Here is a 12,371-nt window from a genome sequence, read left to right as displayed (position 1 = left end):
TAGATAGAAGAACAACCAGGAACAACCTTCTCCATTGTGCAGATGCTTGGATGCAACCCAAATGGCACCCTATTCCCTATATAGTGCACTACGTTTGATATAGCACTTCAAGGGCAACACTAAAATGCAGGGGTTTACACAGAAGGAGCTCCATGTTTTCCATACTCAGTAGCAGAGGAGGCTGCTGAGGGGAGGACGGCTCATAATAATGGCTGGAACGGAGCGAATAGAATGGCATCAAAGACGCATGGAAACCATGTGATGGATACCGTTCCACTCTTTCTGCTCCAGCCATTCCCACGAGCCTGTCCTCCCCAATTAAGTTGCCACCAACCTCCTGTGCGCAGTAGTGCCCGGACTGTTGGCAGACTACGTCAGAGAACCTGGCTTGTCTTTTGTTGGTTTAGCAGCGGATTTGATCATTGTTACTCCACTTCCTGCTAACCAATACAACAACACAGTGAAATCCCCCTTAAGACCAGAGTAGCAATGTCCATCTTGTCTGGCCTCAATTCTAAAGAGGAGCTAGTCCGGCCAGCCAACGCTGCTGATAAACACGTTTGTGCTAACACTGTCAATGACAAAGCGTCAGAGTGTTTGGCTGAAAATGCAGGACTCAACACGAGCGTGGACGATAAACATGCTCCCATCGTGCTTTAGAATTGTTTCCCCCCCATTCTTGCCAGCTTGTTGTAAGCGTGTTGCCCTTTTCCACATAACTCAGTATCTAGGGAGGTTGACTGAATGAAACTGGGTTAGAATTGGGTTGAAGCTAGGTTAAACACATTTAAGTACACCGAGTCTGTTGTGTTTGTTGAAACGACAAAAGGTTATTAAATCTTGGCTATTGGCCAGGGGAGAGAGAGTTGTTTAAAATAAGGGACCTAACTTGTGTATCTTTTACTTCAAAGTAGGAGGGCAGACATCCACTCTGCTACAGGGTAAATAATCATTCCTCCCTGGGAGAACCATGAATAGCCATAAACCTATACACTGTTTGTCTAAGGCAGTGTCCTAAATGGCTCCCTACTATTCCCTATAGAGTGAACTACTTTTGACCAGAGCCCAATGGGCCATGGATGAAAGTAGTGCACTATGTAGGGAATCGAGTGCCATTTTGGACACAACCACTGTGTCTAAATATGTACTGTTTGTTTGCTTTAGCGAAGACTGCTGCCTGGCTGAGTGGAAAAAACCCAGCAGCCAGACTAATCTCTCAGCAAGAAAAAAACACTAATAACCAAACAGTCAGGGAGATCAGTGGGAAGAGTTAGTTCAATTTACTCAAAGTCACGAGTAAACATTGATGAACTGTAACAAGGCATAGTCAGATAAACAACGGTAAATCACTATAGGAAAAACCGGGTGGCGCCTCAAAGGGCTTAGGCCTAAAATCCTACAAACATCACACTGTGCAATGTCTGCAAATACGTCCTCAAATATTCCCATTTCGATAAATGACTTTGTGTCACAAACGGCACTCTATCCCAACAGTGTTGTCAACTCAGTGGTGCTGCTGTGGTAATTCATCCTACAGCAGCTAGTGTTGTGAACTTGGGGGGCTGACGGACTGTTAATTACAGATCCCAGCTCAGAAGCACATCAGCTAAATGAGGATTAACTGGAGAGAGGGAGAGCTCTTTGAAAGTTAAAACTCCTTGAGCGAGTCGGTGTGGTGTGTTTTGATCCTGACGATGAAAACATAACTGAAGCTTGGAAACAGTTTAGCTTCTATATCCGTATGGTGTTCTTCTAGTGGGCCTGTTAGATTTAGACCTCTACACTTCATCTGCTGCCAATGACGCAGGACGGTAGGGAGGGGAAAGTAGACCCCCGCTCCGCCTGTCGCACCTCCCCAAACACACATACTATACAGTAGGTCCACATCACAGAAAACAGACAAGTGTTCAGCCAAGTTGGTCTGGCTTCAGGGCAGGCTGGGGCTGACTAGTACAGGACCACAGCAAAATAGTCATTTATACAGTTGATGTCCAAACGCAGCATAAGAAAACATGAATCCAGAAAAATGTATACAATTTAGTGCCAGGGAGCCCAGCAGAACACCCCCTTTCCAAATAAATAGTACAGTCCAGTACTTCCTGGTGCTAATAAAGGTATCGTTTGCAGTACGGATCATTGTGTGTCAAAATGAAGCTAAAAACAATATACCATTTCTTGAAGCTTGCATTCAGTAGTAGCTTTGCCATACATAACAACAACAACTGTGGATGTATCCTTTAAGACAACTGCAAGCCATGGTTATATAAAGTCTCATTCACTATGATCTTGTTACACTCCAGTGCCTGGAGTGAACACTAAACTGAGGCAGGGAGACAGACAGACAGTGCATCCACTCTGACCATATATCCTATATAGTTTCTTACTGCTTTCCGACCTGTAAATAGAACCTGCGTCCTAAATGGGACACTACATCCCCCATAGGGCTGTGGACAAAAGTAGTATCGTATATAGGGAATAGGGGGCCATTTGGGACTCAAGCCACAGTTAAAGCAATGAGAGACACCGGACAGACAACCTTCACTGTGTCACATCCAGTCTAAATGATTAGGCTACAGTCCGCATTGAATCAGACCATTGGCCCATCTATAGCATGGAGGGAGGCAGGACAGGAGGCGACAGCTTACTGGTCTTGGGGCTTCTGTAAGAGAAGTCAGGCCTCGGTCACTCAGTACTCTAGCTCCAGCGCACACAACCAGGTCCTAGACTACGTCCCAAGTGGCACCTCATTCCCTATCTAGTGCACTACTTCTGACCAGAGCCCCATTATTTAGTGCACCCATAGGGTTCTGGTCAAAAGTCGTGCACTATATAGGGAATAGAGTGCCATTTGGGACATAGTCCTAGTGTAGTGCCTTGACAATAGCTTTAAATGCAGTTCCTCATTGAACCTAGTAATGAACGGCTAGTAAAATGTATTTTTTATGTGAATGGCTTTTTTATTTGACCACCCAAATCAAAGCCCCCTGCTGCTGGCTGAGTTCCGTTTCCCCAAGTAAAGCTAGAGCACAACATATAGACTAAGACACAATAACTGAGTGGTAACATAATCATGTTAGCTGCAAAGGCGTCAGTTGAGATTTCCCTTTCAATTCAGGCTTGTGTTTTCTTCCCTAACAACAAGTAGCTACAACGACTAGACAACAGGGGGGAGAAGAAAGGGTTGAAGGCGCTGAGGCGATAAACAAAAACGAAACGAGAAACATTAACATGCAGGTGGAAGCTTTGCTCATTCCCCCGTCCCTCGTCTCACTGGTCCATCAAATTACTGCTGAAACAAAATCTCTACAGCGACGCAGTGAGAGACAAAGCACACTGACATTCAACACAGCTACAAAAATATCCAAACACAGAAGGAATTACTTTAACAGACTCAGCCGAGGCCTTCTGCTGGCCATCACAAAATACCCGACATGGACGGTAGCTAGTTATCATCACAGACTCACAGGCTTAAAGGACAGGCAGGGAACGTGTTTGATTTGAGAGAAAAGCAGATAAGGAAAACTAATCCAACTGATAAACCGGATAAAGTTTGATACAATTTCAGATACATAATGAACCATTAGATATGAGGGCACAGGATCAAGCCGAGAGATTCTTACAGCTTCATATGATAGTTTGAATCCCAAATGGCACCCATTCTCTATATAGTGCACTGGGGCCCATAGGGCTCTGGTCAAAAAGTAGTACACTGTGTAGGGTGCCATTTGGGACACATAGAGTGAAGAAAGCAGGCAGAGACAGCCATTAGCCAGCACAATAAAGGCTCCCAGTAAGCAGTTTGGACTGGCTTCCACTGGTCAACATGGTGACATGTATGTTCTCTCGCATTAACAAACACATGGAAGGCAAATGTTTTTACAGCAACAGTAACCCCCCAGTGCCTAGTAGAATACCAGGAAGCTAAAGCTCTGTATGCATTTCTACATTTACAGTTTTGTCATTTAGCAGACATTCTTATCCAGAGCGACTTACATGCGTCCCAAATGGCACCCAATTCTCGACATAGTGCACTACTTTTGACCACACGGGAGCCATTTAAAAAGGCCCAGTGCAGTCGAAAACGCGATTTTCCTGTGTTTTATTCCGTTTTTCCACACTATGAAGTTGGAATAATACTGTAGAATTGTGAAAATTATGATATTGCTCTTTTAGTGTAAGAGCTGTTTGAAAAGGCCGTCTGAAATTTCAGCCTGTTTTGGTGAGATGGAGTTTTGGCCTGCCTTGTGACGTCAACAGGAGGCAAATTAGTTAATAGACCAATAAAAAAGAGAGTTCCAAACCTCTCTGCCAATAACAGCTAGTTTTCAGTTTTTCCCTCCCCTCAGACCACTCCCAGACAGTCCTAGCTAAATTCTTGCTTGAGAAATTGCTATTTGTTTGCTTCTTTTTGACTGTTTTAATGAAAACAATCACTGTAAGCTACTTAATTGTTACCCAGAAATGATTTGATATCGAGATAAAAACAGCTGCATTGGACCTTTAAGACAAAGCCCATGAGGCTCCTCTTCCTTCAGCAGTGTTAGTACTACATTCTCCATCATCCTTCACTGTTCCTCTGTATTAGATTGGATTAGTCTACCTAATCTCAACGCAGTGACATTGCTTCACTCCCAGAGTCTCTCTCCCACTGATATACAATAACCTTAACAGTACCCATGCTCCAATGGTGTGTCCCAAATGGTACCTTATATGTCGTGCACCACTTTTGACCAGAGAGACTTATTCCACTATTTCACTGCCTTTCGGGAAAGTATTCAGACCCATTGACATTATCCACATTTTGTTACGTTACAGACTTATTCTAAAAATGATTAAATAAAACAATTTCCTCAGCAATCTACACACAATACCCCATAATGACAAAGTGAAAAACAGTTTTTTAGAAATGTTTGCAAATGTATTAATACAAAAAAAAAAAAGAATTACCTTATTTACATAATTCTTCAGACCCTTTGCTATGACACTCGAAATTGAGCTCAGGTGCATCCTGTTTCCATTGATCATCCTTGATGTTTCCACAACTTGATTGGAGTCCACCTGTGGTGAATTCAATTGATTGGACATGATTTGGAAAGGCACACGCCTGTCTATATAAGGTCCCACAGTTGACAGTGCATGTCAGAGCAAAAACCAAGCCATGAGGTCGAAGGAATTGTCCGTTGAGCTCCAAGACAGGATTGTGTCGAGGCACAGATCTGGGGAAGGGTACCAAAACATTTCTGCAGCATTGAAGGTCCCCAAGAACACAGTGGCCTCCATCCTTCTTCAATGGAAGAAGTTTGGAACCACCAAGACTAGTCAGGATCGAGGCAAAGATGAACGGAGCAAAATACTGAGAGATCCTTGTTGAAAACCTGCTCCAGAGCGTTCAGGACCTCAGACTGGGGCGAAGGTTCACCTTCCAACAGGACAACGACCCTAAGCACACAGCCAAGTCAACGCAGGAGTGGCTTCGGGACAAGTCTCTGAATGTCATTGAGTGGCTCAGCCAGAGCCCAGACTTGAACCCGATCGAACATCTCTGGAGAGACCTGAAAATAGCTGTGCAGCAATGCTCCCCATGGGAGAAACTCCCCAAATACAGGTGTACCAAGCTTGTAGCGTCATACCCCGAGTGACGCAGCGGTCTAAGGCACTGCATCTGAGTGCTACAGGCATCACTACAGACACCCTGGTTCGAATCCAGGCCGTGATTGGGAGTCCCATAGGGCGGCGCACCATTGGCCCAGTGTCGTCCGGGTTTGGCTGGTGTAGGCCGTCATTGTAAATAAGAATTTGTTCTTAACTGACTTGCCAAGTTCAATAAAAGGTTCAATAAAAATAAAAAAGACTCGAGGCTGTAATCACTGCCAAAGGTGCCTCAACAAAGTCCTGAGTAAAGGGTCTGAATACTTTTGTAAATGTGATATTCAAGTTGTTTATTTTTAATAAATTTGTCAACATTTCGACAAACCAGTTTTTGCTTTTTCATTATGGGGTATTGTGTGTAGATTGCTGAGGAAAACAACAATTTAATCAATTTTAGAATAAGGCTGTAACCTAACAAAATGTGGACAAAGTCAAGGGGTCTGAATACTTTTACGAAGGCACTTTATAGGGCATGGTTCCCCACCTGGCTGCCTCTGGGACGAATTTTGCCCGCGAGTGGTTTTATTTGGACATAAGACTGTGAAAACACCAGGAAATCAACTCCTTGGTGATGAGAATTTTGGAAATCTGTTCCCAAGTATTCCCACGCTAATAGAGAGACGTGATTGTATACGGTTTGAAAATATTATGTTTTGGTCAAATATTTCATATCTGTTTGGGATTCTTGGGGTCAAATTGCAGTTTACAAATTATGTTCCGGCCCCTCGACCATCCACCCAAGAATAAAATCGGCCGCGGCTGAATCTAGTTGATGATCACCGATTGATTTATTTCACCTTTAATTAACCAGGTAGGCTATTTGAGAACAAGTTCTCATTTACAACTGCAACCTGGCCAAGATAAAGCAAAGCAGTTCGACACATACAACAACACAGAGTTACACATGGAATAAACAAACATACAGACAATATAGAGTGTGCAAATAAGGTAAGATAAGGGAGGTAAAACCAATAGAATAGGCCATAGTGGCGAGGTAATTACAACATAGCAATTAAACATTGGAGTGATAGATGTGCAGAAGATGAATGTGCAAGTAGAGATACTGGGGTGCAAAGGAGCAAAATAAATAAATAAATACAGGATGGGGATGGGGTAGTTGGATGGGCTATTTACAGATGGGCTATGTACAGGTGCAGTGATCTGTGAGCTGCTCTGACAGCTGGTGCTTCAAGTTAGTGAGGAAGATATAAGTCTCCAGCTTCAATGATTTTTTTGCAGTTCGTTCCAGTCATCGGCAGCAGAGAACTGGAAGGAAAGGAGGCCAAAGGAGGAATATTGGGAATAGGGTGCCATTTGAGATGCAGACTATTTATTCAGTCACTCCATGTCTATCCTCCCTTCCTCCATGCTGAGTGACTCTAATGCCATCTCCATGTACAATATTGAGTTTTAAAGCACTGACTTGAGCAGATCCTAGCCCCCTGTGGTCTAGATGTAGCTAGGGAGGACAGGACACAACAGTGAAGTCAGGCAAAAATGATTTCACCCTCTCTGGGAGAACAACTGCAGTGACCTGACTTGGAGACAAAGGAAAAGAAAAGGAGAGGGAAGGGGAGGGGAAAAGGAGAGGGGAGGAGAAAAGGAGAGGGGAGGAAGTTGAAGTGCAGACCGCACAGATACACTACTGCCATCTGGTGGTCAGAGGAGAACAAAGGGACACCCGATGGTCGACCCACGTCGTTGTAAGTTGGCTTCTCAAACACATCGTTTGTGTCTAAGATGTACCCATTTTTTCCGTAAGATGTACCCTTTTTTTCCATAAGATGTAGCCATTTTTTACAAAGCTTTCAGATGGATTTGTAACGTGCCACACCGTCCCCTTTACAAGAATCAATTAGAATGTTTTTACATTGTAGCATTGGTGAGACCAATTGAATGAATAAAAATAAAATCAATAAAACTGGACTTGAACGACCATACCTGGTTTCTCTGACGTCTCTCCATTAGTCTTTTGAAACTGCCTGACCAGGATGGGAGCAGGTCTGGGAGCTGGAGGACAAGACAACTCAGTTGCCTAAACATAGAGGAGAGGTAACACAATAAATACGAGGCTGGTTCAGAGCCTGGTACCACTCTAGGTTTCTTCTTAGGTTCCAGCCTTTCTAGGGAGTTTTTCCTAGCCACCGTGCATTGATTGCTCTTTGGGGTTTCCGACTGGGTTTCTTTGTAAGCACTTTGTGACACCTACAATATGTACATGTACAGATGAAGTCGGAAGTTCATATACACTTAGGTTGGAGTCATTAAAACTTGTTTTTCAACCACTCCACAAATTTCTTGTTAAAAAACGATAGTTTTGGCATGTCGGTTAGGACATCTACTTTGTGCATGACACAAGTAATTCTTCCAACAATTGTTTACAGACAGATTATTTCACTTATTATTCACTGTATCACAATTCCAGTGGGTCAGAACATTACATACACTAAGTTGACTGTGCCTTTAAACAGCTTGGAAAATCCCAAAAAATGATGTCATGGCTTTAGAAGCTTCTAATAGACTAATTGACATCATTTTAGTCAATTGGAGGTGTACCTGTGGATGTATTTCAAGGCCCCGTGTGGCTCAGTTGGTAGAGCATGGTGTTTGCAATGCCAGGGTTGTGGGTTCGATTCCCACAGGGGACCAGTACGGGAAGAAATAAAATATGTATGAAATGTATGCATTCACTACTGTAAGTCGCTCTGGATAAGAGCGTCTGCTAAATGACTTAAATGTAAACTCAGTGCCTCTATGCTTGACATCATGGGAAAATCAAAAGAAATGAGCAAAAACCTCAGGAAAACAATTGTAGACCTCCACAAGTCTGGTTCATCCTTGGGAGCAATTTCCAAACGCCTGAAGGTACCATGTTCATCTGCACAAACAATAGTACGCAAGTATAAACACCATGGGACCACGCAGTCGTCATACCACTCAGGAAGGAGACACGTTCTGTCTCCTAGAGATGAATGTACTTTGGTGCAAAAAGTGCAAATCAATCCCAGAACAACAGCAAAGGACCTTGTGAAGATGCTGGAGGAAATAGGTACAAAAGTATCTATATCCACATTTATACGAGTCCTATATTGACATAACTCAGTAAGGAAGAAGCCACTGCTCCAAAACCGCAAAAAAAGCCAGACTACGGTTTGCAACTGCACATGGGGACAAAGATTGTACTTTTTGGAGAAATGTCCTCTGGTCTGATGAAACAAAAATAGAACTGTTTGGTCATAACGACCATCGTTATGTTTGGAGGAAAAAGGGGGAGGCTTGCAAGCCGAAGAACACCATCCCAACCATGAAGCACGGGGGTGGCAGCATCATGTTGTGGGGGTGCTTTGCTGCAGGAGGGACTGGTGCACTTCACAAAATAGATGGCATCATGAGGAAGGGAAACTTTGTGGATATATTGAAGCAACATCTCAAGACATCAGTCAGGAAGTTAAAGCTTGGTCGCAAATGTGTCTTCCAAATGGACAATGACACCAAGCATACTTCCAAAGTTGTGGCAAAATGGCTTAAGGACATCAAAGTCAAGGTATTGGAGTGGCCATCACAAAGCCCTGACCTCAATCCCATAGAAAATCTGTGGGCAGAACTGAAAAAGCGTGTGCGAGCAAGGAGGCCTACAAACCTGACTCAGTTACACCAGCTTTGTCAGAAGAAATGGGCCTAAATTCACCCAACTTATTGTGGGAAGCTTGTGGAAGGCTACCTGAAACATTTGATCCAAGTTAAACAATTTAAAGGCAATGCTACCAAATACTAATTGAGTGTATGTAAACTTCTGACCCACTGGGAATGTGATGAAAGAAATAAAAGCTGAAATAAATAATTCTCTCAACTATTATTCTGACATTTCACATTCTTAAAATAAAGTGGTGATCCTAACTGACCTAAGACAGGGAATTTTTACTTAGATTAAATGCCAGGAATTGTGAAAAACTGAGTTTAAATGTATGTGGCTAAGGTGTATGTAAACTTCCAACTTCAACTGTAGGTAGGGTAGACATTGTATTCAAAGGAGATCAGGCGAAAACAGAAAGCAGAGGAGGAAGCCAACACATTGTTTTGATGTCTCCATTTAAGAAGAGTAATCCCCAAACACACGCATGGTCTGCATCCAGATCTGGTATCCCGACTGATGAGCGTGTTTCATGTGTCAACACTCAACAATAGAGTCCACTTCGCTTAACTGATTCAGAAAATAGAGGAACAAAAGGAGGATACTATATTGATATGTATCGTCCTTTTGTATGTTTATTATATATATTTTGTAAACTCTGTGTCACTGGGAAGAGCAAGTAAGCAAGCATTTCACTGTAAAGTCTACACCTGTTGCATTTGGCGCATGTGGAGGCAGGACACAGGGCTAAAAAATAAAACTGGTTGTTGTTTGTCACTGTCAACACTCAACACCAGACAATACTGTATGGAGGCTGCTGGAGCCAGCCAATGATTCAACCATGAGGACATCTGCACCAGTTTTATAGAAGATAAAGGCTCGTCCCCAATGGCACCCCATTGCATACATAGGGAATAGTAAATCCTCCTGATCCTTCTCATGGGATGCAGCCACAGCACATGGCTGTACTCTCTGTCTTGTCGTATAAGCCGAGTTGATATGGAAGAAGATGATCTGTTCTAAGAGATTAGGTTGCAATGCATCTTGGGTGAAAGAAGCACATTGGCTAATCCTTCTTACAGCTGTTGAAAGAGACTCTTCTCTTGTGCAAGTGTCCTCAAATCAACTATATCTTTAACAGAAACACAACTCGGTGGAACCTTATCCTCATCTACCTAGCTGCCAAGAATAACACAGCGTGAAAGACAGAGAGCCAGGTCTCTCTCTGTGTGTGTGTGTGTGTGTGTGTGTGTGTGTGTGTGTGTGTGTGTGTGTGTGTGTGTGTGTGTGTGTGTGTGTGTGTGTGTGCGTCAGAGCAGAGCAGATGCTGTGTACAGTATAAATGTGTAATGCTTGCCTGTGGTGCACAGTGGGAGATGGAGTCCTCCATCGGCGGAGGTGACATTGAGGTGTCAGGTTGATTTGGCATCTCTGGCTCCACATCCAGGACTCTGATGTCAACTGGCCACTGAGTGTCCTGGAAGCTCGTTGCATCTGTAACATCTGTAGAAACACACTTTCATTCTTCCGTATCCAAGCCTAGCTAACATTTCCCCACTAATAGAGATATACAGTATCATGTAGAACTTCATGAACTATTGCATCAATGACTGGTGTCCATGCAGCCTAGCCTCGAAAGGAGATGGAGCCCTGTCACTTCAAACGCTTTCACAAGTCCAAACACAAGGCGTTGCAGTCTGAAACAGATGACACAAAGCCACAAAAACAATGGTTTCTCTAGCCAAAACATGGGGTTTGAGATGCTTTTCAGGATAAGCCACAACAGAGGGTTTGTCAAACTGTTTTACAGGCTCTGTGTCAGCTCAGTGATATTGTAATTGAGTCGCCAGTCTGTTGGTGTCAAGAGCTGCCCTAGGGGTTAAGAGCGTTAGGCCAGAAACTGAAAGGTCGCTGGTTTGAATCCCCGGGCCGACAAGATGAAAAATCTGTCTATGTGCCCTTGAGCAAGGAACTTAACCCTAATTGCTCCTGTAAGTCGCTCTTGATAAGAGTGTCTGCTAAATTATTAAAAAGTAGTGTGCATCCCAAATTGCACCCTATAGTGTCCTATGGGCCCTGTTCAAAAGTAGTACCAAACAGCTCCAGTTTGAGTGGAAAACTAAATGGCTTTGAGTTCTTCCTCTGTCATTAATACAGTCCCTGTCTTTTCTGCTTGGATTGCAGGGCTCCCCCCCTTCTCTCTGGTCTGGTCTCCAAGCAACATCGGGGCTCTTTTTTTTACCGCGGGTCGAGTTGATTTTGAGTTGGGTAAATATTGGTTTTGGCCAACACAGGAAGAGGATAGGAATCTGCTATGAGGTTCTTCTGTCTGAGTGGATGCAGAACTTAGACACAGAGTCTTACAGAGCCATGTGAACACAGAGGAGCATTCACAACATCAGACCGACAACCGTAACAGAATCGCATCTTGCTTTTCCACCACTAAGTACATATTACAGTATTCATTTCACGCTTTTTCATCCAGCTCTAAACTGGATATTTGTATACACTGAAACACCAGTATGCAGGGTGTGAAACACTGATTAGTGCTAGGTTTTTACGAGAAGAGGCCTAGTTAAGAGTGGACGTTATGGTTAACATACCAGGAATGGGAAACCGAGGACATCTCTAGTTCCCCTGCCATACATGGTTATGATCACCACTATATATATATATATATATATATATTTTTTTTTTAACCTTTATTTAACTAGGCAAGTCAGTTAAGAACAAATTCTTATTTACAATGACGGCCTACCAGGGAACAGTGGGTTAACTGCCTTGTTCAGGGGCAGAACAACAGATTTTTACCTTGTCAGCTCAGGGATTCGATCCAGCAACCTTTCGGTTACTGGCCCAACACTCTAACCACTAGGCTACCTGCCGCCCCTCCTCCTCCTATATCATGTGAATCATCATCTTTTTAAGAACCCTTATCCCACTTCCTTTTGTCTTTATTTGTCATTTCTAGTTCTGGGATCTAGTAGTATTTGAAAGAGTATTTGGGTCCTAGAATAGTGCTGTATAAATTCCGTGAATTACATGATTACATATTATATCTGGAAGGCAGACGACGTAAAGACACACACAG

At 43.3% G+C, this 12,371-nt stretch overlaps 1 protein-coding gene across 2 annotated transcripts in view; it reads right to left on the bottom strand.

The window, feature by feature from the left end:
* kiaa0586 (KIAA0586 ortholog) overlaps window positions 1-12,371 on the bottom strand; it is a 114,562-nt gene that overhangs the window by 27,072 nt on the left and 75,119 nt on the right. For both annotated transcript variants that reach the window (XM_014194643.2, XM_014194653.2), the window contains 2 exons: window positions 10,638-10,783; window positions 7,591-7,684 (listed from right to left, as the gene is read on the bottom strand). In XM_014194643.2, the coding sequence (XP_014050118.2) occupies window positions 7,591-7,684; window positions 10,638-10,783 (240 nt within the window). The remainder of the gene's footprint in view (window positions 1-7,590; window positions 7,685-10,637; window positions 10,784-12,371) is intronic.

The sequence above is a fragment of the Salmo salar genome, chromosome ssa01 (genome assembly GCF_905237065.1).
Source record: "Salmo salar chromosome ssa01, Ssal_v3.1, whole genome shotgun sequence".
Classification (NCBI taxonomy): Eukaryota; Metazoa; Chordata; class Actinopteri; order Salmoniformes; family Salmonidae; genus Salmo; species Salmo salar.
Note: the sequence above shows the minus strand (reverse complement) of the source record. Positions and strands in the feature narration are given on the sequence as shown.